The sequence below is a fragment of the Podarcis pityusensis genome, assembly GCF_964106645.2.
Source record: "Podarcis pityusensis genome assembly, chromosome: 5".
NCBI classification, from domain to species: Eukaryota; Metazoa; Chordata; class Lepidosauria; order Squamata; family Lacertidae; genus Podarcis; species Podarcis pityusensis.
In genome coordinates this window covers 16172318-16198136 of record NC_138032.1, presented here as the reverse complement: position 1 = coordinate 16198136, position 25819 = coordinate 16172318, and the positions used below count along the sequence as shown (strand labels likewise).

General features: G+C 43.6%; 1 protein-coding gene across 8 annotated transcripts in view; it reads left to right on the top strand.

The window, feature by feature from the left end:
* The window catches only part of LOC308478297 (uncharacterized protein), a 241812-nt gene that overhangs the window by 175002 nt on the left and 40991 nt on the right, over positions 1–25819 (top strand). For all 8 annotated transcript variants that reach the window (XR_013987025.1, XM_081007739.1, XM_081007741.1 and 5 more), the window contains 12 exons: positions 2278–2400; positions 4282–4407; positions 5725–5901; positions 6938–7069; positions 9599–9727; positions 11189–11317; positions 11993–12127; positions 14172–14306; positions 17988–18119; positions 18960–19088; positions 21713–21844; positions 23695–23823. Coding sequence is in view for 7 of the 8 variants with exons in the window: in XM_081007739.1 (XP_080863865.1) it covers positions 2278–2400; positions 4282–4407; positions 5725–5901; positions 6938–7069; positions 9599–9727; positions 11189–11317; positions 11993–12127; positions 14172–14306; positions 17988–18119; positions 18960–19088; positions 21713–21844; positions 23695–23823 (1608 nt within the window). In the remaining variant the exon portion in view is untranslated. The remainder of the gene's footprint in view (positions 1–2277; positions 2401–4281; positions 4408–5724; positions 5902–6937; positions 7070–9598; positions 9728–11188; positions 11318–11992; positions 12128–14171; positions 14307–17987; positions 18120–18959; positions 19089–21712; positions 21845–23694; positions 23824–25819) is intronic.

The window sequence follows — 25819 nt, the reverse complement described above, 5'->3', positions numbered from 1 at the left end:
AGTTTAAGGGTATTAAAGCTGCTTCACATGTGCTACTTTGGTGTGTCTTAAAACTGTCTTAATAAGAGAGATTGGTAGAGCCAATATAGTATTGGGAATAGGATTCTAAACTTGAACCCAGAATACTTGGGTCCAAATTCTTGCTTAGCCCATGTAGCTCACTCAATGATCTCAAGATAGTCTTTCTTCCTTGGTCCCTGTCTTCCTCATCTCCCATGGAGGAATTGTTGTGAAGATACAATGGGGAAGGAGAGTTTGGAATCAAGCCCCAAAATTAGGGCTCAAGCCAATGGATTCAAATTACAAGAAAGGGGTTTTTATTATATGATTGATATGATATGATGTTTATTTTCCTATGAGGCATCTGAAGCAATTAAATAATATAAAACAATATAATATAAAACAATATGTAATAATAAAATTGATTGCATATATGAAAACCTATATAAATATATATCTATGTCTATACATATCTAGTTGGTTAGTTTCAAACAACAACACATAACATAAAATAAGTTCAAATCTCATACAGTTACAAACTGAGGTACAAATCTCCATTTAGAAAGAGGAATGTGCTAAAAGACAGTAGAGAAGGAATCTGATAATTAGGAGGATGGTGTCAGCTGTCCGATGGTGGATGAGCAGGGCTTGGAAGGCGGTGGACTCTCCATTGTGAGAGGCTTTTAAACAGAAGCTGGATGGTCAGCTACCACAAATGTTGTAGCAGCAGGGTTCCTGTAATGCCACTGGGCTCGACTAGAGGACCTTTGAAGGTCCCTTCACCATATGCATGCCCTGAGCTTCTTTTGAGGAAGGGAGGGGAAATCTAATACAGTGAGACCTTTTTATTTCATCCCATTTTGTGGATAAGGAGTTCCTGTAGCATAACCAGGGTTGTGGCAGAGGTAAAATTTGAACTGGGGATTTTAAAATCAAGGGTTGGTGTTGTTAGCCCTTGCAGTGTTTATTTTATTTTATTTTATTTAGTTTTATACATTTCAAGTTTATACATTTCACTAATTTTACAACCATTTTTACTATTCATAACTTGACTTCCTTCCCCCTCTTTCTGCGGTTCCTTAAATTTATTTTTAATTTCTTTTGCATATCCAAATTAACTTAATTTGCTCATTTATTCATTTTCTTTAAATATATACTCTTCTGAAATTGCAGGTTATTACAATGATCCTGCCAATGTCTTTATCGGTTTGCAATTTATCTGTAAATATTCAATAAACCATTTCCATTTTTTTATTAAAAAATTGCTATCTTGATTCCTTATTCTTCCGGTAAATTTTGCCATTTCTGCATATTCCATAAGTTTTTGTATCCATTCTTCCTTTGCTGGGACTTCTGCTTCTTTCCATTTTGGGGCAAGTAACATTCTTGCCATTGTAGTAGCATACATGAATAAGTTTCTGTACAGTTTAGGTAGTTCTGTCCCTATAATTCCCAAAAGAAAAGTGTCTGGGTTTCCTCACCCCCCCCAAAGGTTATTTTAAACATCCTTTTCATTTCATTATATATCATTTCCCAGTAAGCTTTAACCTTACTACAAGACCAATTAGCCTCTGCAGTGTTGGATGAATACTGCTGAAATTGTAAGTCAGAACGTACCATGCAGGTGTTCACTAAACCAGGGCTGGGGGACCAGTGGCCATTCAGATGTTGTTGGACTGCAACTCCCATCACCTCAAGGATCAGTGGTCAAGGATGATGGGAGTTGTCGTGCCCAGCTGTCAGCAGTCCTCTTGGGACGATTTCTTTCTTGTTTAAACTACTTCTTGATAGCACAAGGATGGAAGAATGAGGAAATCCCAACGAAAGAACAGTGGCAAGAAAAATTGATGAGTTGTGCAGAGTTCGCTAAATTGACATATAAATTGTGGGACAAGGACAGCTGTAGCTTTAAGGAAGAATGGGAGCTTTTTACAAATTATCTAAAAATACAACAAAATAAACTGGACTCCTTGGCAGGTTTTGAATAAACATACATAAATTTATTGGTTGATAGCATGTTAGATAGATAATGTAAGGATATGTAAAATTTTATAACATGCAGAGAATAATATGTGCTGAGAAATCAGAGAGAGGAGCTGAGGGAAGTCTTGGGTGAGGGAGGGATGGAAGGGAGGGAGGGGGGAAAGGGAAAAAAACAATGTATGCGATTATATGGTTTGATAATTTGCTATGTTGAAATTGCTAATAAAAATAATTTTAAAAAATAAATGAACTACTTCTACGGCATTGTGAAGAATTTGTTCATCCTTCCTGTAGACCTGGACGAATGTGTGACTGGAGATGCCTGCTGCTCACAATTCTGCATCAACTACATCGGGGGCTACGAATGCAGCTGCAAGGCAGGCTTTCGGCTTCATCCGGACGGCTGTGAATGTGATGGTAATTTAAATTCGCCAGGCACTCAGCAAGACACTCAGGAGGCCTTTTGCAGAAATGCCGAGCAAACATTCCACGGGGATCTGCTTTGGCGTTCATTGTGTTTGTCACCTCAGGTCTCGCAAGCAGTGCTGATGTGCGCCTGCTCCTGAGCAGAACTCAGGAAACCGCTCATGTGATGGTGGGGAACCTGTGGCCTGTTCATTGTCGTTGGACTCCAATTCCAATCAACCCCAGCCTGCACAGTTGCTGGCCAGGGATCATGGGTGTTGTAGTGCAGTAGCAGCTTCCCTACCCCCTGTGCCAGTAGCAAGCAGGCTACAGGTGCTTTTTGGGCGGATATAAAAGGTAAAGGTAAAGGGACCCCTGACCATTAGGTTCAGTCGTGGCCGACTCTGGGGTTGCGGCGCTCATCTTGCTTTATTGGCCGAGGGAGCCGGCGTACAGCTTCCGGGTCATGTGGCCAGCATGACTAAGCCGCTTCTGGCGAACCAGAGCAGCGCACGGAAACGCCGTTTACCTTCCCGTCGGAGTGGTACCTATTTATCTACTTGCACTTTGACGTGCTTTCGAACTGCTAGGTTGGCAGGAGCTGGGACAGAGCAACGGGAGCTCACCCCGTCATGGGGATTCGAACTGCCGAGTCCTAGGCTCTGTGGTTTAACCCACAGCACCACCTTGGGCGGATATAACCCTGCCTAATTCCCCAATTGCAGTTAGGAGACTAGGAATGGCTCCTAGGCTTCTCTTCCCTTTACTCTGATATGCAGGTGTTAGAGGTATTTGTTGGTTGCTGAAGAGCAATCAGACAATATGCTTCAATAGTCTGTTTTAAAGGTTTCTTATTGGTGATAAAAACCGTTAGAATGCAGAGCTATTCCGTGCCTCTATTCCGTGTCTTGCTCATTCACTGGCAGAATCTGAGAGTGGGCGGTCCTTAAACTTTCCCCAGCAGAGTAGTTTCTTGACGCCCAGTCTGCGCCTCCCCTCTCTGCACGGAAGCCTACTGCGCAAGGAAGGCGTGGGTAATGGGGGACCTCTCTCATCCCCACTTTGCTCAGGCAAGGTGTCCTGGCACCACCTCGCCTCCTGCAAGCCCTGCATCTCCTCTCCACTAGAGGCGTGGCTTCCTTCCTCTGCTGAGGAAGTTCTGCTTCCCACGATCTTTGGGGGCTCTCTGTAATCCATCCGGCTTTCCCCCTCTCGCCTCTGAGCTGATGGCAGTTCCCTGACAGCAGGTTTCCCCTCCTTTCATTTCCAGAGCTAACCACAGCACAGCAGCATCGCTGACCGTGCATCATTCAAAACTACAAGTGCTGATATGATACTATGGTTAGCTGCAAAAACTACTAACCATAGGTTGTTCCCAAAAAATGAATGTTGTGGTGGTGGGGAAATAATGTGAGTGGGAGGAGGGGCAAGGAAAGGAAACAGAAGCCTATTATGTGCTCCCAGGCAAGGAAGGGCAGCGAAGGACATTTGATACGCTTGGCTTTGCTTCTAAGTTGCATGGTTTTGTTTAATGTTTATTCAATTGGATTTTAAATGGAAGTTGTTTCAAATTATGCTTGCAAGCTGCCTGGGCATTTCAGAAGGTGGGAAATGCAGATTTTATCTAGGTAATATCAATGGGTTGTATCCAGTGTTAATCAAACTCATATTAGACTCATTGAAGCTAATAGACAACAATTAACTTATGTCCATTAATTCAAGCAGCTTTACTCTAATGTTGGATACAACTGAATGTACTAATAATCAAGGTAATCAGAATAGATAACAGTAATAGCCATTCTGAAGTTCTGAACAGGAGTTCAGCACAGTTTTCTTCTTGATCCAAATTGGGTTTTTGCATCCAAGGTTTACTTTCCTCATTTAATTTCCTAGATGTGGACGAGTGCCTATCCGACACTGATGGCTGCGACCAATATTGTATTAATTCTTTGGGTTCCTATGAATGTACATGTGAGGAAGGATACAGGCTCAGCAGTGCCAATGGACAGTCTTGCATCTGTAAGTTATTCCGTATCGTTAGGAGCTCTATTCGAAGGAAAACTCCATTTACCAGCCATGGTTTTTGGAAGTGATAATGGCATTACTTATTCAGAGTGAGGCGTCTTAATAGCACATAATCTTTTAAAAATGAGGTTTGTTTGAATTGTCTCATTTTCAGCAAATTAGATATTACTCAAATCCTCATTATATTGAGAAGCTAAGCGTAATTCTAAAATTCCCAAAGTGGTTGTGTTGAATCTGTAATATAAAGCCAAAACATTTATCTTCTGTTTCAATCAGACTTCTAAATATATGTTTCAGTGTTACAATGTCATCTATAGCCTGATGGTGATGGTGATGATGATGGTGTGTGTAGCTTTTATATACGTTTATAATTTAATGATTGTTTATTCTAAAGCTAAATATGTAATCCGTAGACACTGTTTTGTGTTCAGTTCAAATTCCACATCTGAGATAATTTATAAATCTTGTAGCTTTGCTATGGCTGGGCTTAAGGGACAGAAACACATACAAGTCACCCTGAATCCAATGGAATTTAAGGCTGATGGATAACAACTTGCTTGGGTAGGCATCTTTAATTCAAAAGACAAAGAAACTAAGATTGCTCTCTACAAGTGAGAAGTAGCTTGTCTAATCAGCCACCTTAAAATGGGTTGAGCAATGAAGTGCAAAAAAACTCACATTGTTCTAAGGATGAGCAATTTGGAGGGCACGTTTAGCACATGAAAAATTCAACTCAAACTAAACAAAAATAAACAAGCACAACACCATGAACTACTGACTCTTTAAGACAAAGATGGGCAATTTGTAGCCTTCCAGGTGTTGCTGGACTACACTTCCCATCATCCATGATTAGCCATGCTGGCTGAGGCTGATGGGAGTTGGAGTCTTAGAACATTGGAAGGGCCACAGTCTCCCCACCCCTGCTCTAAGGCCTCCAGGAAGGGCAAAATAATTAACCAGTAACACCTATTGCCTTCCAATTCCAAATACAGAGAAAGTACCTCCGTGCTAGCAAGAGTTTCAGTTCAAGTGTAATATATGTACATATAGTTGTTAAACCATACATCTGCACCTTATATGTAGTGATTTTTTCCCTTGACTCTTGGAGGCAACTAAACTACCCCAGGGTGAGAGAGTCATCATTGCAGGGTAGTTTTGTCATCTGAATAGTCTGAAGAGCTTTCATTGATTATAATGTTTCTGTTTCCTATTAATAATAGTAGCAGCACCTGTTTACTGATGTAAACAACAAATTGGATCAAACTTGTGGGACTTAATAAGATGAAAATGTATTTGTATCTCTGATATCAGCATTAGATGATGATGAGCTGGAAGAGGAGGAAGAAGAAGAACTGGAGATTGCCCGGATTCCTGGCTTCCGCTTCAGAAGACCACCTCAGCTCCTTCACTTCAGTACCTCCCTAGATTCTTTCTATGATGAGGAGGAAGAGGAGATTCGTGGAGAGCTCACTGTTGCACACCAAGTTGGTGAGAGAATGTTTCTAAAATCTTAATTTTTCACAGAGAGCAAGCATGGAAGTAACATGTTTCCAGGGAATGAAAAAAATCAGCCCAGAAAGAAAGGAGAATTATAAAAATTTGGAGCTACTAGAACATAGTCACAATCACTCTGTTCTGCCTATGCTGCTGGAGGCAGAATACTTCTGAACGAGAGTTGCTGAGAACCGCAAGCAGGAAGAGTGTTGTTGCATCCAGGTCCTGCTTTTCGGCATCTCATAGGCCTCTGGTTGGCCATTGGCCTGATCCTGCATGCTGTCCTTATGCTCTTAGGGTGAGAGGTGAGGTGACACACCAAACAGTTCCTTGTGATCCTAAGTTAGCCATATTGTCTGTTCCCAATGGACCTGGAATGAATGTGAGTTTTAAAAAACAGCAGTCCATATCACCATTGTTAAAAACTGGAAAACATCTGGGGCATGTATGGAGGAAGAGTAGTGTGGGAGATTGCAGCATACTGTTCTGATGGAAACACTGACAACCCAGCTAAGAGTGAGCAGAGGTCAGAAAAAGAGCAGTGCTTTCAGTGAAGACTGGTTTTGCTTTATTGCATAGACTAACAGGAGTGATCCCTTGCAATTACTGCTGAATGCAAGGAAATCCTGCATTGCAGAGGGTTTGAACAGAATATGAGCCTTGGGGTCCCTTCCATCTCTACAATTCTATGATTTCACATTTAACATTATGGCAAGGACTTATAACCCGAAAAGAAGGGGCTATTAGAACAGAGCCAATGTTTCATAATGCCATTTGTTGTGCAGTTTTCGAGTGGGAGGTATTTGTTTGTTCTGGATTGGCATGCTTCAAAAATGAAAAATAAATGGATATAAGAAAGAAGGGGAAACTTTTGCAGTGACACTTTTCTGCAGCTCTCTGTGTTTCTGTTTCCATCTCTTGGATTATATAGCCCCGGGCTGCAAGTAGTTGCTGGCAGTAAACATGTACAGAATAAACTGAAATAGCCAAGCCTGGCATGCGAGTTGACACTTGTGCTTTTTAATTTCAGTTTGTCTGCATAACATGTTTGGCAGTGACTGCAGCTTGAGTTGCTCTGACTGTATGAACAGAGGGAAGTGCAACAGTGACAACAGTAGTTGTGACTGCCCACCTGGGTGGACTGGCATTATATGTAATGAAAGTGAGTATACCTCTTACTATTTAAATGCACTTTGAACACTAAGAAGGGTGAGCCCAGCTCGAACAAGATTTGGGTAACTAAGGTGCAGGATATAAATTAAATAAATAAAACGTCTACTTTGTCAAATCAGTTTGCTTAGATTTGAAGATCAGAGTATACCACCTTTCAGATGGATGGGTTAAAAATAATAATCAAACAATTTGGCTGTTGTTCAGCTAGCAATGGCTTCATGGGTCACAGATCGCACAGCTCTGCACTTGTGAGCTAAGCAAATGACTTGAAAAAGAATTTGCTCAAACCACATAAATGTTGAACAAAGGTGGGGTCCTGAATTTCACCTACACTTCTGTCGAGGGCATTAGACAATGGGTTTATCCTATTTTACCCCCATTAAGAAGAAGAAGAAGAAGAGTTTGGATTTGATATCCCGCCTTTCACTCCCTTTAAGGAGTCTCAAAGCGGCTAACATTCTCCTTTCCCTTCCTCCCCCACAACAAACACTCTGTGAGGTGAGTGGGGCTGAGAGACTTCAGAGAAGTGTGACTGGCCCAAGGTCACCCAGCAGCTGCATGTGGAGGAGCGGAGACACGAACCCGGTTCCCCAGATTACGAGACTACCGCTCTTAACCACTACACCACACTGGCTGAGAGATAGTGACTTGCTCAAGGCCATCCACAATGAGCTCAATGACTTGGTGAGAAATTGAACCCATGATCCTCTAGTCCAGTTTAAAGACATAATTGCTACACTAGTGGGTTCTGTCTGCTTGTCGTTGGGTCATACTTTCCACATTGATATGACAGCCAGGTATTCCCTGTGGATTGCAGAGATGCATTTCAGGGGGCATTATCTATTGATGTGAGCTGTGGGTGAGACCTTTGGGGGTCATCACATTGCCTTTCACCATGCTGGGTCTGCACACATACCTGTCACAGAAGAGCAAATTTATTTAAGGGTTCCTGTGTGTGCCTTCATTTGTTTTGGTGTCAGTCCCATTCATTTCAATCCCCTTCTTCAGATTTAAGACTACTGAGTGTCAGTTTGCAGTGGCAATAAGACACAGGTGAGATACTTTCTGTGATGCAGAAAGAACGTTTTGATACATTACCTGGCTATTAAACTGCCCCTGCATCTGCCTTGACAGCAGGCTGGTGCGATCAAATTCTAAGGAACCACAAAAGATGATCCAGGGACATGGTCTCACACATATTGTCCCTTAATCTCCTGTAGACTTCCTCTCCAAGAGAGAGGCAACCTAAAAAAGCCCATTAAGTGGCAATAATAATGCACCTTTCCATCTAGATCTACTCTCATCCATTGTAAGTGATTGACAGTTTCAAAGCTCACTGGTCCATTTAGTAGACCCAAATTTGCAAGTGATGTGCCATCTGCTTCCCCTCCACCAGCAAAAAACCCCAACACCTAATCATATCGGTCAAATCTTCAAAGAAAAGGATCAGCTATGAGCAGCATCAGTTTGAAAAGCAGCTTTTTGTCTGTCTTCTGCTTTCACCACTTTGACAAAAGGTCACTCATTGTATTCCACAGACAGGTGTGGAGATGGGGTTTCCTTGCAGTCTACTTCTTAGGGCTAGCTCTGCAAATGACAATCACTGCAAGGCTAAAGTAGTTCAAGCAAACATTTATCCCTTTGAGTTGCTTGTTTGCTGCCCCTACCTATATCTGTGTTCAGCGCTAAAAATAAATTTTATAAGTCTGAATGCTGCAACTGGTATGGCATGTAGTGCTCATCAATCTGCCCTATGTACCTCTGTGCCCTTTAATAGTGCTGATCAGATTAGAGGAGGATTCTAAGACACTCAGGGCTTGTCCATACTTTCTCTTGTCCCGGGCCTAGGAAGCATGGATCTGAGCAGTTTTCCTCTTTCTAGGCATGTGTCTGAATGGTTTTCCCATTGCACCATTCCTTTCCCAGGGGAAATCCTCTCCTTAGCTTTAAATAGGAACAAACAGCAATCCGCAGAAAATTCAATTGCTGTTTGTGCCGATTGAGCACTAAAGGGTGGTTTTTCACTTGGGGAAAACAACAGGAAGTGTGGATAAGCCCTTAGAAACACCCACTGCCCAGAGGTATGTGCCTTAATTTGTACCCTCCCAAGCCATCTTCCTCCAAAAAGGCTCCTGTCTGTATCTTGTGGGAGAGAAGCAGCCCACAAGGGACAGATGTCCATAAGGTCTCTCTGAGGCACAGCCCTTAGTTTTCAGTCAGAACTTGTGAAATTCTATGGGGAAATAGGAACAGCCAAACCCCCACAGGAGAGCAGGTCATGGTTCCTTCTCTTTGCATCGCATGGCTACATCAACGGCACATTTTCCGGTCTATTTCAGTAGCAAACACAAAGCAGATGAATATTATCACCCGCAGAAACTGGCATGGCATAATATCTGGACTGTTTGTTTTAAGATGCCCTCTAATAGCTTTGCCTTATTTCGACATGATAGCTGAAGCATAATTGCTCTTGGTCCTTAATGCGGTTAGAAGACTGTGTTGCTCGTTCGCCTTGCAGCCTGCTCCATGGGGACCTATGGGAAAGATTGCAGCAGCCTCTGCAAGTGTCAGAACGGAGGTTCCTGCGATCCGGTAACAGGGTGGTGTCGTTGCCCACCAGGAATTAATGGAAAGTTTTGTGAAGATGGTAAGAATTTTATTGTTTTCCTTTACATCATTTCCAGCTGGGTGTCTTTATGATTGCCTGTGGAGTTGACACTATCTTTTTTAATTGGCACCGAAAGTGCAGTGTAAAGGCTCAAATACGGCAGGGTGCAGTAAGCAGAACAGTCCATTTTGTGATGGGGCAAACTTTGGGAAAAGCCAGGCACTGGATTGGGGGCCAGGCACTGGATTTTAGGAGTCTCCACCCCACAGATCTGTTTTGCATTGGATTCCAGACCCTGGGCTGATGTGAAATGAATCCAGAGTTTCCATGCCCTTGCTATGGCATTTACCAGAAGCTCTTCCTGCCATTCCTTTCCCACTTTTTACAATTTACAGGGGCAAAGTGGCATGGCACAGAGGGCTCCAGATGAGTGCCACGGGGGTGGGGACGTAATGCTACATCAATTGTGTGTAAGCAGCAGCACCCATGGATCCTGCAGCAAATGTGGTCTGCAGTGTTCAGATCCTACAGCCAGTCAAGAGCATTCTTGACATCTTTCCCTGCCACTTGAGTGGAGCATCTAATATCGGGGTGAGCAATCTTTTTCAGCAGGGGGCCAGTCCACTGTCCCTCAGACCTTATGGGGGGCTGGACTATATATTTTGGGGTGGGGAATGAACGAATTCCTATGCCCCACAAATAACCCAGAGATGCATTTTAAATAAAAGGACACATTCTACTCATGTAAAAACACGCTGATTCCTGGACTGTCTGCGGGCCGGATTTAGAAGGCAATTGGGCTGGATCCAGCTCCCAGGCCTTAGTTTGCCTACCCATGATCTAATAGCACTGCCTGAACACTGCCATGCTGTCATGCATCTTGCTGCATGCTAGGAACCAAATGCATGCAGGGAGTGTAAAGCAAGATTGCAGTATACAGACTCTTACTATTTATAGAGAGGTTAATAAAAATGATAATAATTTATTATTTGAACCCCGCCCATCTGGCTGGGTTTCCCCAGCCACTCTGCACGGCTTCCAACAAAGATTAAAAATACATTAAAATGTCACACATTAAAAACTTCCCTAAACAGGGCTGCCTTCAGATGTCTTCTAAATGTCAAGTAGTTTTTTTTCCTTTTTGACATCTGATGAGAGGGCGTTCCACAGGACGGGAGCCACTACGGAGAAGGCCCTCTGCCTGGTTCCCTGTAGCTTTGCTTCTCGCAATGAGGGAACCACCAGAAGGCCCTCGGCGCTGGACCTCAGCGTCCGGGCAGAACGATGGGGGTGGAGACGCTCCTTCAGGTATACTGGGCCGAGGCCGTTTAGGGCTTTAAAGGTCAGCACCAAGACTTTGAATTGTGCTCTGAAATGTACTGGTAGATAGATAGATGGGTAGATAGATAGAAAATATGCTTGGTTGCTTTTTTTTTTTGCACACCGACTCCTATTTGTATTTGTATTGTGTTGTTCTTTCTTTTTCGGAATATCTATCAGGTTGCCCCAAAGGACGCTTTGGGAAACACTGCAACAAGAAATGTAATTGTGCTAACAATGGATATTGCCACAGATTGTATGGAGCCTGTTTATGTGACCCTGGGCTATATGGTCGCTTCTGCCATCTAAGTAAGTCAAGCCATAGAGAATGCTATATAAAATGTTTTTAAGTCCTCAGCAATACAATACAGCTCTTGCAAAATGCCCTTCAGTCAAACAAGAATGCATAGATTTTATTTATTGGTTTATTTAAATCTGACTACCTTATCCCACAGCTCAAGGCACCTTTCAGCCTGATTTTTGAAAACAGTTATAAAAACCATGGGTTGCAACCAACTAAGTTCTACATAGAGAAATCTTTCTTTCACATCAAAAGCTGCATACACCTTGATTTTTGTTTTTTTTAATTGTTTTACTTTCAACATAAGTAATGCCGGAGTAGTAAGACAAAAACTGTGTGATTTTCAACACAGCACACTAATAAATAGTGCATAGCACCTTAAAGGAGCTTCTCCTTTACACAAGAGGAAATATTGCAGCATCTGTGATCACAACTGCTTCTTCAAAACTACTGGTTTTGATCCCATGCAAATATATGCAGATTTTATTTACTGAAGTTGATACAATAAAACAGCTACAATATTTTAAACTGAATAGCCATTAGTAATCAGAAACATTTCTCTTCCTTCCATTCAGTCGTGCTTTCTTAAGCAGCTATTCTGTTCTGCGTCGGAAATTTATTGCTCCTTGTTAGGCATGCCAACCTAGCAACAGTGTTAACAGCTCACTTTAATCTGACTGCAGCCTGTCCCAAATGGGTCTTTGGAGCTGGCTGCTCAGAGGAGTGCCTCTGTTTGAAGGAGAACACCCTGGTTTGCGACCCCAGAAATGGTACCTGCACCTGCAGACCAGGCTACGAAGGGAGCAAGTGTCAAAGAGGTATGCATTTTGCTATCTGTCTCAATTCCTTTCTCTGCAATATTATTTATTCATCTTGCAGCACATATTCCTTCCATGTGTTAATTACTTGACTTTACTGTTGTGATTCTAAGCCTTTCTTTCTTTTTTTACTGAAAAATAAATAGTTAAATTAGGCAAAATTTCTCTCGTTTTGCAGTTGCACATCAGCAGTCCTTAAAAAACAGAAAGAAAGCTGAAATCCTGTTGATTAGCAGTTTGGTTAGCAGGGGCAGGAGAATTATCAGGGATGGGACTGAATCCATTTGCTGAATGGCAGAATTTTAACTTTTTTTAAAGCTGTGTAGCCCTAGCAGTTGGATCATAAAGCAGAACCACGTCTGTAACCTCTGTTTTCGCAGTCCATTTCTGGTCCATGTCACTTTCACATACATACATTCATACATACTCATGAGTCTGACTCACCCCTTTTCTGCAATAACCTGTGGTTTTATTTTTTCTTAAAAAATCCCATTATGCACAATGTCACAGGTTTAGACCCCAGCATCTCAAGGTAGGGCTGGGAATGTTCCCTGCCTGAAACCTCAGGGACTCCCTGGCAAACAGAGCTAGATGAACTAATGGTCTAATTCAGTATAAGGCAGCTTCCTGTTTCATACACAGATGTAGGTCCATTAAAATCAATGGGCTTACATAAGTCCATTGTTTTCAATGGGTCTGCTCTGAATATGACTTAGATGGGATGTCACCCTATGAAAACATGGTATTTGATAACATTCTCCTTCTTAAAATGTATGTTTCTCAATAAATGTTTGATCAAAATACGCATTTTAAATGGATGTTGATATTTCTTCTGAGCTGAGGATGGTATCATAATTTTGGCAAGTGCAAGAGCTCGTGGGTAATTAAGTTCTGATCCACTCATTCATCCAGGAGGTACACATCAGGTCGCTTCATACAGAAATCTACAAAGATCTAATTCCTCAAGCCTCCCTAACACATGCTGTTCCTCATCCAACGACAGCAGTTATTTTTATGGTGCTTCCTGTGGTGGATTAGAAGCCAAACCGAAAAATGCATATTCTTGCTAGTTAGCACAGAACTGTATTGCTGATACAGGCAGATACTCAGACCATAGAAATGCAATTGTTGGAGTGGGCTCTGTGTGATGTCATTTCCCCTCCTCCCCTGGAGAGGAAGGAACATGTAGTACTTCCGTTTGCCCTCTCTCTAATCTTCGACCAGCCATGAAGTCAGGCATCCCTATGCTTACTCCAGCTCAAGTCACATGCGTGAAGCTGGTTATAATGTAAATATAAGTATTTTGCCTGCATAGTTTTTACTGATGTCTTTGCTGTGAACCAATGCATGATTATAAAGTAAGTAAATATTATTTTTAAACTTGCTTTACAAGTGATTGTCTGATTCTTTGTTAAGCAGGGTAAGGAAGTGGGGAGCCTTGCTTAGAAGAAGGCTTTACAGCCCAGTTCCTATGCTTTTAATTTCTCTGCCAAGGATGGGATTTTGAAACTCACACATGTGCAATCAGTATATCCTTTCCTACCCATTAAAACCCATCCCACACTTCCATGGAAATTGAAATATACTCGGAGTCAAGTGTGGATTTCATGCTCTTTATTCAGCTCATAGTAGCAAGGAATGGAAGTTCCCCCAAAGTGTCTGCTTTATATACATTATTTACACAATGGGCCCCACATGATTGGCTAATTCCGGGATTCTCCTGTAGGCCAATTAGGTTGTGGATTCACTTCCACCTGGAGCTGGATTGCGGACCAATCAGACTGCTGCATTCTGGATCCTATTGTTCTAGGACCAATCAGACTGCTGCATGCTGAATCCTATTGTTCTAGGACCAATCAGACTGCTGCATTTTGAATCCTATTCAACTCAGTGCATAACAGAAATGTTTTTTTTGGGGGGGGGGGTTTGGTTAAGGTAATGAAATTCCTGCTTATGGTCCATCCACACTTGCAAGGAGTTACTGAATGTTGCAGTCATGAAACGATGACGAGGACCGTTCAGTCTTGCATGCTTTTTCTTCCAGAGTGCATCCCTGGTTTTTACGGAGCTTCCTGTCAACAGAGGTGCAGCTGTCCTGGTTTGTCCTTGTGTGACCATGAAACTGGGAGATGCAGACACCCTTGCCCTGCAGGCTTCTATGGAGAAAATTGCCTAAACCGTATGTACTTGGAGGCATGTTTTTTAAGAGAGAGAGAGAGAACTGAGTGGGGAACTTTTGCTTCTGCCTTTTCTTTTCTTTTTTTTAAAATAATTTTTTATTAAAGTTTTAAACAACAAAAAAAGAAAAACAACACACACAAAAAACAATACAAGACTTAACAATATAAACACAAAACAATTAAAAACAAACTCTCTTTTCCATTTCCAATTTTAAGTTACTTATTTTCTGGACTTCCTCATACCTCCCTCTTTTGTATTCCAATCCACATTATTTGTCCAGCAGTTTCTTTTCCACTTTTTTAATCCCAATCTTTAATTTAATAAAATGTTATAATATATAACTTCAACTTTTTTTTTTTAAACCTAATCCTTTAATCTTAATATCATATAACTTTAAAGTTTCCCCTTTTAAAATCAAATTTCCATTTCTTTAAACTTCTTTAATCTTAATCTTTAATCTTAATCTATCCTTAACTTTAACCTGTGCAGCTGGAAACCACTTGTTTTCAGTCCATCATCACTCTAACATTCCTTAATTTTGCAGTGTTTCTGAAGATAGTCTTTGAATTTCTTCCAGTCTTCCTCCATCGACTCTTCTCCCTGGTCTCGGATTCTGCCAGTCAGTTCCGCCAATTCCATATAGTCCATAAGTTTCATCTGCCATACCTCCAGCGTGGGAAGTTCTTGTGTCTTCCTTGCCTTTTCTTTTCAGGTGTGGGGAAACCACAAGCTCACAGTGTCTTCATCTCAGGGTCACATTGGGCAAAAGATTCCTGCATTGCAGGGGTTTCGACTAGATGACTCTAGTGGTCCCTTCCAACGCTGCAGTTCTATTTTTTTCCCCCTCCAAAAAATGTATTGATTTTCCAAATTTATAACAAACATAAAAAACACAAATAACAAACAAACAAAAATCCAAACTATAATAGTTCCACTTTTGTTAACATTGTTAGATGACTTCCTCAAATCCCCCTGGCTGAGTTTCTATGTATATCATTGTAACAGTTTTCCAAAATTAATTTCTCATAAAATTTACTTAGTCTTTCTTTCTTGTCATTTTAATTTCAGATATATTATTCTATAACATATAGCATATTTAAATTCTAAGCCAATCTGGTACTTGCAAGTATTTCTATTTAAGTTATCTTGGCATATTTAGCTAAATAGTCTTTAAATTTCATTCATTCCTCCTGGTACTCCTCCTCCTTCTGGTCACGGACTCTTCCGGTCAGGTCGGCTAGCTCCCAAAAGTCCATCATCTTCATCTGCCATTCCTCCACTGTTGGCACTTCTTGTGTTTTCCAATTTTTAGCCAGCAAAATCCAACGCTGCAGTTCTATGCAATCAAAGTAGCCTCAGCGAGTCCAGGATTCTTCGTGCTTTGATAGGCCGTTCTCTTATATCTCGCACACCCTGCTAGATGAGCGACTCCTCTTTGTATTTAGTTCTGCGGTGAGCCAGAAATGCTTTCCCCCTTCTGCTGGACTCGCCCTTCTGCTGTCAAGTGGCAAAGTGGAAGACCGGCAGGCGTGCTACTGTGCAGTTGAGTGGTGTGTGTCTCTCCCGGAGACCGCATCTCAAGCGATTTGCAAAGTAGTGGGAAGAAATAGATTAAAGGAAAACATGGGATCAAAAGCAAGCTGATATAAAAGTCTCATTGCAAAATGGAAGCAAAAGAACTGAAGAACCCTTATTGTGGCCATAGCCCTATCTGCTCCAGCACCCTGGTCACGCAACCAAATGGCCAACCAGATGCTGAGAACCAGATGTGCAAGCAGGTCATGAATATGCCATAACCCTTGTGGTTCCAAGGAACTGGTATTCAGAGGCATATTGCCTCTGACATTGAAATACTAGTACATAGTTATTCTGGCTAGTACCGGTAATAGCCAATTATAGCTTTATCCTCCATGCATTTGTCTTAAACCCCATAGAATCCATAGGATCAGCATGGCTGTTGGACAGATGATATGTTTGTCTTTGGTGCTAGCTATGCATCAAGGGAGGGACGCGGGTGGCGCTGTGGGTTAAACCACAGAGCCTAGGACTTGCCGATAGAAGGTCAGCGGTTCGAATCCCCACGACGAGGTGAGCTCCCATTGCTCAGTCCCTGCTCCTGCCAACCTAGCAGTTCAAAAGCACGTCAAAGTGCAAGTAGATAAATAGGTACCACTCCAGCAGGAAGGTAAACGGCGTTTCCGTGCGCTGCTCTGGTTTGCCAGAAGCGGCTTAGTCATGCTGGCCACATGACCCGGAAGCTGTACGCCGGCTCCCTTGGCCAATAAAGCAAGATGAGCGCCGCAACCCCAGAGTCGGCCATGACTGGACCTAATGGTCAGGGGTCCCTTTACCTTTACCTATGCATCAAGGGATGCCAAGCTGCAAACAGGGCCATAAACAAGAGGAGAAAGAGACTGATGTCAGAAACAACAGGGGCCCACCCAGGAACGGAAGTGGTCACTGCTGCTGGCTCCTTGAATGGGATGGGACGAAATTCAAATGCAGGGTGGAATAAGAGCAGAACCGGGCCAGTACACTCATGGTTCCTAGATACAACCCTGGATGAGAACCAGAACCTTTAAGCAGAATCCCCTGATATATTTCCCCCCCAGAAATAGTAAAAATAGTATAAAACTATGTTTTTAAGATGCTGGAATTACGTTTTTGCACAGGTTTATTTTTACATCCCATACGCAGTCTTGTCATAAATGTTCATCTATCTGTGTCATAAGTCAATAGCACTTACATTGAAAGCTGCGTGTTTTGCTTGTTTCAGTTGCGACTGTGGATGCTTTCTAATGCCTCCGATGGCCTTGTTACTATAGCCACAGTCTTTGTCTCTTTGCTTGTTTTTAACACTGTTTAGCTCGGACGTTTAGCGTGAATTGCAAACTATCACGCAATCTAAAGACCAGATGTCCAGAGGGTATAACTGCTCCGCTACACTCAGAGTTAAGCGGAATGTTTGTCCGGCTTCCAAAATTTAACCCCTAAAGAGATTTGAAATTCTATTCATCTACATGGATTTAGATTGGGGGGGGGGTTTCCCCTTGGAAACTTAAGGCTGCAATCGTACATATTGCATGCTCTGCATGAACAGTATCTCTGCTGAGATACAGCAGCCATCTTTCCAAATGCATTTTTGTTTCAGTAAGTTTTTCCAGTATATGTTAAGTCTCTGCCGTGGATGTTTATTTGTATAGGTTTTTAAACCTATTTTTACTTGTTTTGATTTCATGTTTGTAAACCACCCCAAGACTTGTGTCAAAAGTGATTCATAAATTAATATAATAAGACTAACGAGTAATCTGACTCCATGGGACTTTCTTCCTAATAAACGTGTGAGTGCACGCACGCACAAACAAACATAGTTAGTAGGTGACCTCCATAGAAAAGGCAGGCAAAGTCAATGTTTAATTGGTTACAGAAAAAAATAATATTTTTTTAAACTATGTTTTGTTTTAGCAGCATGCACCACCTTGATGTTATAGTGGTATAGAAATAAATTAAGGAACTGTAGAAATCACATCACTTGGAAAATGGGGACTTCTCTTATACATGCACCATTCATTTTGTTCTTAACACTGTTTCTTGTAAGACTCTGTATCAAAGATACTCTAGGCCTATCACCGTTTTTTTAAAAAAATTCTTACTGATTCCTTACACTTTGTCTTTTTAGATTGCCCTGAGGGTTCCTGGGGTGTGAACTGCCACTCTGTCTGCGAACCCTGTGAGAATGGAGGGCTGTGTCACCCAGTAACTGGGATGTGTGAATGCCCATCAGGATACACTGGGAAATACTGCAATGCTTGTAAGTCTGCGATCTTCTGTGCTTGGTGGGGGGACAGGGCAACGGAGCACAAACTTCTGTGTTTTTAAAATAAAACCAAGGCTGCCCATGGAACTTTGTGGGGCTTTGCAGTGGAGTGTGGAGCTAGATGTTCTGGTGCAATCCTTGTGGAACGCCCTCCCACCAGATGTCAAAGAGAAAAACAACTACCAGACTTTTAGAAGACATCTGAAGGCAGCCCTGTTTAGGGAAGCTTCTAATGTTTAATGGACTATTGTATTTTAATATTTTGTTGGAAGCCGCCCAGAGTGGCTGGGGGAACCCAGCCAGATGGGCGAGATATAAATTATTATTATTATTATTATTATTATTATTATTATTATTGCACCCACGCTGGGCTGGCGCAGTAATGGGATCTGGACTGGGCACAATGCCATCACCTTACTGTGGCAAGACCAGCTCAAGATCCAGCAGATCTACGGCCGGCTCAGTTCAGCCCAGCCTTTTTCGTTTTATTTATTAAATTTCTATGCTGCCTTTCATCTGAGGATCACAGGGCAGTTTACAATATAAAACACGGAGCTTAAGAGCTTACGTTTGAAACGAATGCTCCAAAGTTTAGAAAGCCAACGCTGACTCGCAGCTGCCTGTTACGGTCCCTTTAGCTGCAGCGCAGCGTGAGGATGCTCAGCAAAAGGCAGGTGATTCTGCCCCGAGCTAAATGACTTTTCAGGACCTCTCTGCCCAGTGATCTGTAATGAGTGGATCACGACCACAGTTGCTCTCTTTCACGTGGAACAGATGCCTTTGTCTGAGCTGATAGATCTAAGTGACAAGTGCTGCACGCTTATCTCTTTTCAGCTTGCCCCGCTGGTTACCATGGGAAAGAATGCTTGCTGCAATGCAGCTGTCATACCGATGCTCAGTGTAACCCCGTCACTGGGGAATGCACATGCCCCCCAGGTTGGATCGGCCGTGACTGCAAGCAGCGTAAGTCAAAGCCTCCATTATCAGCACCTGCTCCTTCCTGCCGCTGCCGACGTAATCAAAATCCTAAAGAACCAGCTCGGCAGCTTCTTAGGCAATTAGACTTTCCTGCTACATGTATATATCTAATATATTCCCTGCTAATCTTCCTGCCTCTGTGATTGTGTATTTATGGGTTCATGTAGCCTGGCTGGCTATAATCCTTAATCATGTAAGTCTAAAATGTAGAGGGCGATGGCTGGTGAAGCGGAGAGGTTTGATCGGAGAACTTTATTCCATCACTGTTCGCCAGTTCCTCCAAGCACAAGGCGCAGCATTCAGACTGACAGCTGGTTCTGCGTCCCCCCCCCAATTTTCAATGCAGCTTAGTTCAGAGCTAATTCCCAATGTGAGGATGTGGGGCAGGGGGGAAGACGCTTGTCACAACACGTTGAGTGAATCCCATTCTCTTGCATTAGAAAGACGGTCCCTGGGTTTGTGAATTTAAATATCGAGTGAAATTTGAATATTATAGGTGTCACAACTTACCTGCATTGCTGCCTCATGCTGTGCTTCCTCTTTATTTCCATTTTGGTGCCTTTTCATGGCCTGTTCATTTATCACATTTATCTTAACAACCCTGAGATACAGGCTGGCTCAGGAGACAGCGACTTGCCCAAGGCTGCTTAACCAGTGAGCTTCATGACTAAGTGCTCTTTCACACATTAAGGAGCAGCAAATCCGAGTGCTCACTCAACAGGGCGCCGTAGCCAATCCGAGCTCTCTGTTGAGCATATGCATCATGCTCTCAAGCAGCCATTTGTCACTGTTGAACTTGAAGGACACATTTATAAGACTATCGCCTACAAACGAAAAGTGCCACCAGGCCGCCAGCAGCGAATGGGAACTGCATCTCTTGGTCCAAGTCCAACCACTGCACACTTTTTCTGCTTTGGTGGGTCCCCACTGAAATGGGGTCATAAGCATAAAAAGCCATCACAAGGGGATTAGACCAATTTATGAGCGGCAAATCGATCAAGGGCTATGAGCTGTAATGGCTATGCACCTGTTCCAGGTTCAAAGGCAGTGTGCCATTGGACATCAATTACTGGGGAGTAAGAATGAGAAAAGACTGTTGTGGGAAATGTACCAAATGTGCCATTGACTTATTCTTCCATTCTTATAATACCTTGGCGTACAGAAAATGGTTGCGAAAGAACAACTCAAGGCAAAAAGCCCTTTCACTGGCAGCTGCAGTGGACAGAAGGAAATGTGGCCATCACAGATATCCTTCCAGAGGCCAGTTCATGGAGGAAAACCCTCGTAGAATCATAAAATTGTAGCGTTGGAAGGAACACCAAAGGTCATTTAACCCAGCCCCCTGCAATGCAGGAATCTCAGCTAAAGCCTCCACCCTTTTTATTTCAGTCACAGTGTTCTGTGTGTGATGCTCAGTGCTATTTTTCTAGAAAAAGAGGTGCCACGAACACCTCCCTCATTCTCTTAGAATGGCAGTGGTGCCACCTAAGAGGTGCTAGAACTGCGTTCTGGCTGAAAAAAAGCCCTGGTGTTGCTACATCGGGGGGGGGGGGTAGAATGGATTTTAATAGTGGGTGCATTTGGAACTAAGCACAGTCTGAATATTTGCAGGGCCTACTGACTTACTCTCACACAATGGACCCTTTCTCCCCTCTTTCTCAGAGAGGGCCGCAACAGTGATTTTAACAGATGTTCTTCCTTTAATCACCTGAGTGGCTTATAACAAAAAATTCTGGCAGTGCAGACTTGTGCATATTCACTCACTCATCACTTCTTCTGTGTTCTTTGGGGCTTGCTCCTTAGTGAGGCCTTGCACCCTCAGCAATTTCGGATACCTAAGAACAACTGCCTTCCGCCTTGATGTTTCTGACATGGGTCTTAACTTCACAGCAACACTGGGGAGCCAGTGTGGTGTAGTGGTTAAGAGCGGCAGACTCGTAATCTGGTGAACCGGGTTCACGTCTCCGCTCCTCCACATGCAGCTGCTGGGTGACCTTGGGCTAGTCACACTTCTCTGAAGTCTCTCAGCCCCACTCACCTCACAGAGTGTTTGTTGTGGGGGAGAAAGGGAAAGGAGAATGTTAGCCGCTTTGAGCCTCCTTCGGGTAGTGATAAAGTGGGATATCAAATACGAACTCTCCTTCTGCAGCTTGAAGGCCAATTGTCCACCTCGTTTCATGTTTCCTGGGTGGGATTGCAGAAGCCCCCTGAAAGGGATCTGACATCTGGCAGGAGAGATATGTCCCTTCTCCAGCAGCCTACTGGGGGTTTGGGTTGGAAGGAGCAGGGTGGTTGGGAGAGAAGGGGAGATGGCAGAGAGGGGGGGGAGAGAGAAATATGGCAGAAAGATAAATGGGGTAGCAGAAAGTGAGAGAGCAAAAGGGGGTGGAAGGGAGGGAGGGAAGGAAGGAAGGAAGGAAGGAAGGAAGGAAGGAAGGAAGGAAACCACCCACTTTGGACAATAGCTTCACCAGTCTCAGCCATATAGCCCCTGACAAGGGAATGCTTCAGAGAGAAAGGTTCCCAATCACTGCTTTATAGACTCCCAAACCAATGAAGCCTTTGCTGTTGTTGCAGGCAGCCATGTAACATTCTGCATTATTTTTCAGCTTGCGGTTCTGGCTCCTGGGGACAGCTCTGTGGAAACTCCTGTGACTGCAGAAACAGTGATGGGAGCTGCAACCCGGTTACTGGCGTTTGCTTCTGTGAAGCAGGATACACTGGGAAGCGTTGCGAGCAGAGTAAGATGTTAAGCATGCCAAAGAGGAGAGTTCTCAGAATAAAGGAGTGGGAACTGTTTTTCCTGTTGTGTGCTTATAGGAAAGGGTCCAGCTGGTAATTTGTTTTTTAGGCTGTGGAGAAGTCCACTTGGGATTTCAACCTCTGTATAAGCATTTGCTTAAAATGTGTACTCCAAGAAGGAGTCTGTTTTCATAGTTGTTTGGAAGGGATAGCTAGACTGACCATTAGATTTCATGTCTGGATGAATAAAATGCTTTATTTTTTGCATCCCCAGTGTACTCTTGGGCAGTTAATGCCTGCATTTATCCATTTCTGTTCTTTTTATTTCTAGGCTGTATTTCAGGATAGGAACTTGGCATAGGCCTCATTAACCTTCCCTATCTGGCTACTATTCAAAGGGTGTTGGACTCCATCTCCCATCAGCCCCAGCCCACATGGCTAATGGTCAGTGATGGTGGAAGTTGTAGTCCAAAACATCTGGAGGGAACTAGGTTAGGGAAGGCTGGCCCCTTTATTGCCTAGTATGGGCATTAAGATCAGCAACTGGAACCTGGTTAGTTCTGCCACAGCCTGATTATTATTGGCTTCTGGTAACACAGAGGTGGGCTTTTTCACTGTTGGCGGCAATGTTGTGGAAGGCCCTCCGTGCTGAAATGTAAGGGGCTCCATCAATATTGGCATTCCACCGTCTCTTGAAGACACTCCTGTTCAGACAAGTATTCCCTTCTACTTGGAATCTGCTTCTTCAACTGTTACAGTGTTTTGGAAGTAATGCGTGAATATTTTATACAGCCATCCCTCGGGTTACAGACGCTTCAGGTTGCACGTTTTTGGGTTGTGCACCATGCAGAATCCGGAAGTTCCGGAATGGGTTACTTCCGGGTTTTGGCGCTCGCGCATGCGCAGAAACACTAAATTGCGCTTTGCACATGTGCAGAAGCGCCGAATTGCGACCCGCGCATGCGCAGACATAGCGCTGTGGGTTGCGAATGCTGCAGGTTAAGAACGTGTCTCCTGCACAGATCACGTTCGCAACCCAAGCGTCCAGTGTAGTTGATTTTATACTTGTAAATGGTTAAGACGCCACATTGGCATGATCTACTATGTAAAGTAATAAACAATCGTTAATATTTGGAATGGAACATTTAGGAATGGAAAAACCTTTCTGTCTTTCTTAGGGAAGCCTCTCAGGAGGCAGTGATAACCACCCAATTGTGCATCTTCTACCGTATTGGCCCAAATAGAAGCCACACCCTCAAATAAGCAGCACCTTTAAAACTCAAGAGGCAGGGGAGAGACAATACCCGAATATAAGCCACTCCCTTAAAATTGGGTTACAGGCTGCAGTTGGTAGAATTGTAACTCCAAGCCAATTTAAGCCTTTGATCGTGCAAGCCCGCAAAAGTTACCGTACAATCACTAAAATCGCAAACCGCTATTCAAATGCTACAATTCCGCAGGCACTCAAGCTCGCAAATCGGCAATAAAACATTTTTTGTTCCCTTTTACCGTATGTCTGTTTCAGCAGTGATATTGTAGAAGCCAGTTTTTGTAAGGTTGAGAGTATAAGCCGCACTTTAACTTTTCACGGTCGGAATTTGGAGGGGGAGTGCGGCTTATATTCAGGCCAATACGGTATTTTGCCTGGGCTCTCTCTGAATTGCAGTAGCCACAAAGGTGCACAGTTATTCTCCATGCTTATTTGAAAATCAATTTCTGTAAAAGCAAATTATTATTTCCCCTCCTCCTCCATGCATAGGCAGCTGTTTAAACTGATCAAAGAAAAGTCAGGATTGATATCTGTGCCTGATTTTCGCCCGAATGCTTGTCTCTTGTTCTCTGTACACAGGATGCCCCAAGGGAACCTTTGGCCTGAGTTGTAAACATAGCTGCCAATGCAAAAATGGAGCGATCTGTGACCACTTGAGCGGAGCCTGTACTTGTACAGATGGCTGGATGGGAACCTTTTGTGAGAAAGGTATTTCTCGCTCCCTTCTCTGTCCTCCCCTCTGTCTCCTTCCTTCCTTTCTTTCAATATCAATGCGTTTCTCAACAGTGACGTTTTCTGCAGATTTTCAGTCTGTTGTAAAGATGTTATTGATTAGCTCTACAGCCTAGGATAATTTACCAGCTCAGTGATGTACTTGGTAAGACAAAACAGGCCCATTCTCTTAATGGTGGTTAAGGGGTCAGGATCACATCCAGGGATTGCATGCAGAGCTCCTCCTTCCCTCTAGTTTTTACCATGGCATTAAAACCTAAGTTAGCAGCAGCAAAAGAGAAGCTTTTTCACCCCTTTTACCAGGATTGTTTAACTAGCTTCACACTCTGGTTAAGTGGAGATTTACCAGTAGATTATATTAGTGCTGTCCTCAACAGCAGATGAAACAGGAGTGGGCAGAGGAGATGCTGCAGAAAAGGAACTGACAATTCCATGGGCAACACAGTAAAGAGACTAATTTAGCAACCCCATGCATCTATTTTATCGTAAGAAAGCCCCACTGAGTTCAAGGGCATTTACCCCCAATTCATTGTACACAGGATTGCAGCTTGAGCCTCTTTGGCGCTGTGGGTTAAACCACAGAGCCTAGGACTTGCCAATCAGAAGGTTGGCAGTTTGAATCCCCACGACTGGGTGAGCTCCCGTTGCTCGGTCCCTGCTCCTGCCAACCTAGCAGTTCGAAAGCACGTCAAAGTGCAAGTAGATAAATAGGTACCGCTCCAGCGGGAAGGTAAACGGCGTTTCCGTGCACTGCTCTGGTTCACCAGAAGCGGCTCAGTCATGCTGGCCATGTGACCTGGAAGCTATACGCTGGCTCCCTCGGCCAATAAAGCGAGATGAGCGCCGCAACCCCAGAGTCGGTCACGACTGGACCTAATGGTCAGGGGCCCCTTTAACTTTACCTGACCTTTAAAGAGTTACCCTTTAAAAGTAGATTTCACACTCATTCCCAAGAAGCTCAGCAGCAGTCAATGAGAAGATTGGCGGTGGCAGGCAAGCTACTCTGAAAGACAGCTTGCCACAATTACCTGTCTTCCCTTGCAATGCCCAACAGGGTTGCGGGGGGGGGCTGTTTTCAGCCCGAGGGCTCCGTTGACAGCTGGGATAGCTCTGTCGGTGGAGCAAGAGACTCTTAACCTCAGGGGCGTGGGTCTGAACCCCACATTGGGCAAAAGAGTCCTGCATTGCAGGGGGTTGGAGTAGATGACCCCTTTGGTCCCTTCCAACTCTCTGATTCTTTGTTCTATATTCGCTTCTGGAGGCCATATGCCAGGGGCGAAAAGAGCCAGAGTCGAAAGAGGGCAGAACAGCAGTACAGTAGGCTAATTTCTACACAGAATTGCAAACCCCTCTGCACCTTCCACCCAGGATTCATGATCAGAATTCAAGGACATATTCCAGCCAGGCAAAAACACCCCAGCTGGGTGGGAAGTGGTGCTGATGAGAGGCATGGCCCAGGAAGAGATGGTGTGTTAGAGGGTAGGTTATGGCCATCACCTCCCCTCCCCTTGTTTGGGTATTCCCTTCAAGGAATCTGGCGGTTGTGGATCCTGTCCGATGCCCTGCTGGTGGCTAGGGCCATGGCACGACCCCCGGTGACATCAGAGGAAGCTTCCAGTTGTATTTTCATCAACAAGCTCCTCCCACTGGTTGTTAACCTTTGGATGACTCCCTGCTGCGCGGGGTGGAGTCATGTATAGATTGTTTGATCCAGTGCCTAACCCAATACCACTCACATGCTGTAACCAATAAAGTTGTGGCCTTCTTTAGCCCATTAACCTTAAATACATGCATCCTTGTGTCTTATTTATCTCAAGCAGGTGGTGGGTCCTCGACTCACAAAGAGTCAAAAGAACACGGTAATAGAGAGCTGGAGAGCCCTTAGGTTTTCCAGCCCAGATGTAAAGCCACATGGTTATGTCCTGCATCACAGTTCATACAGGGTTGTAGTGAGGCCTAGCAAATGGCGTTG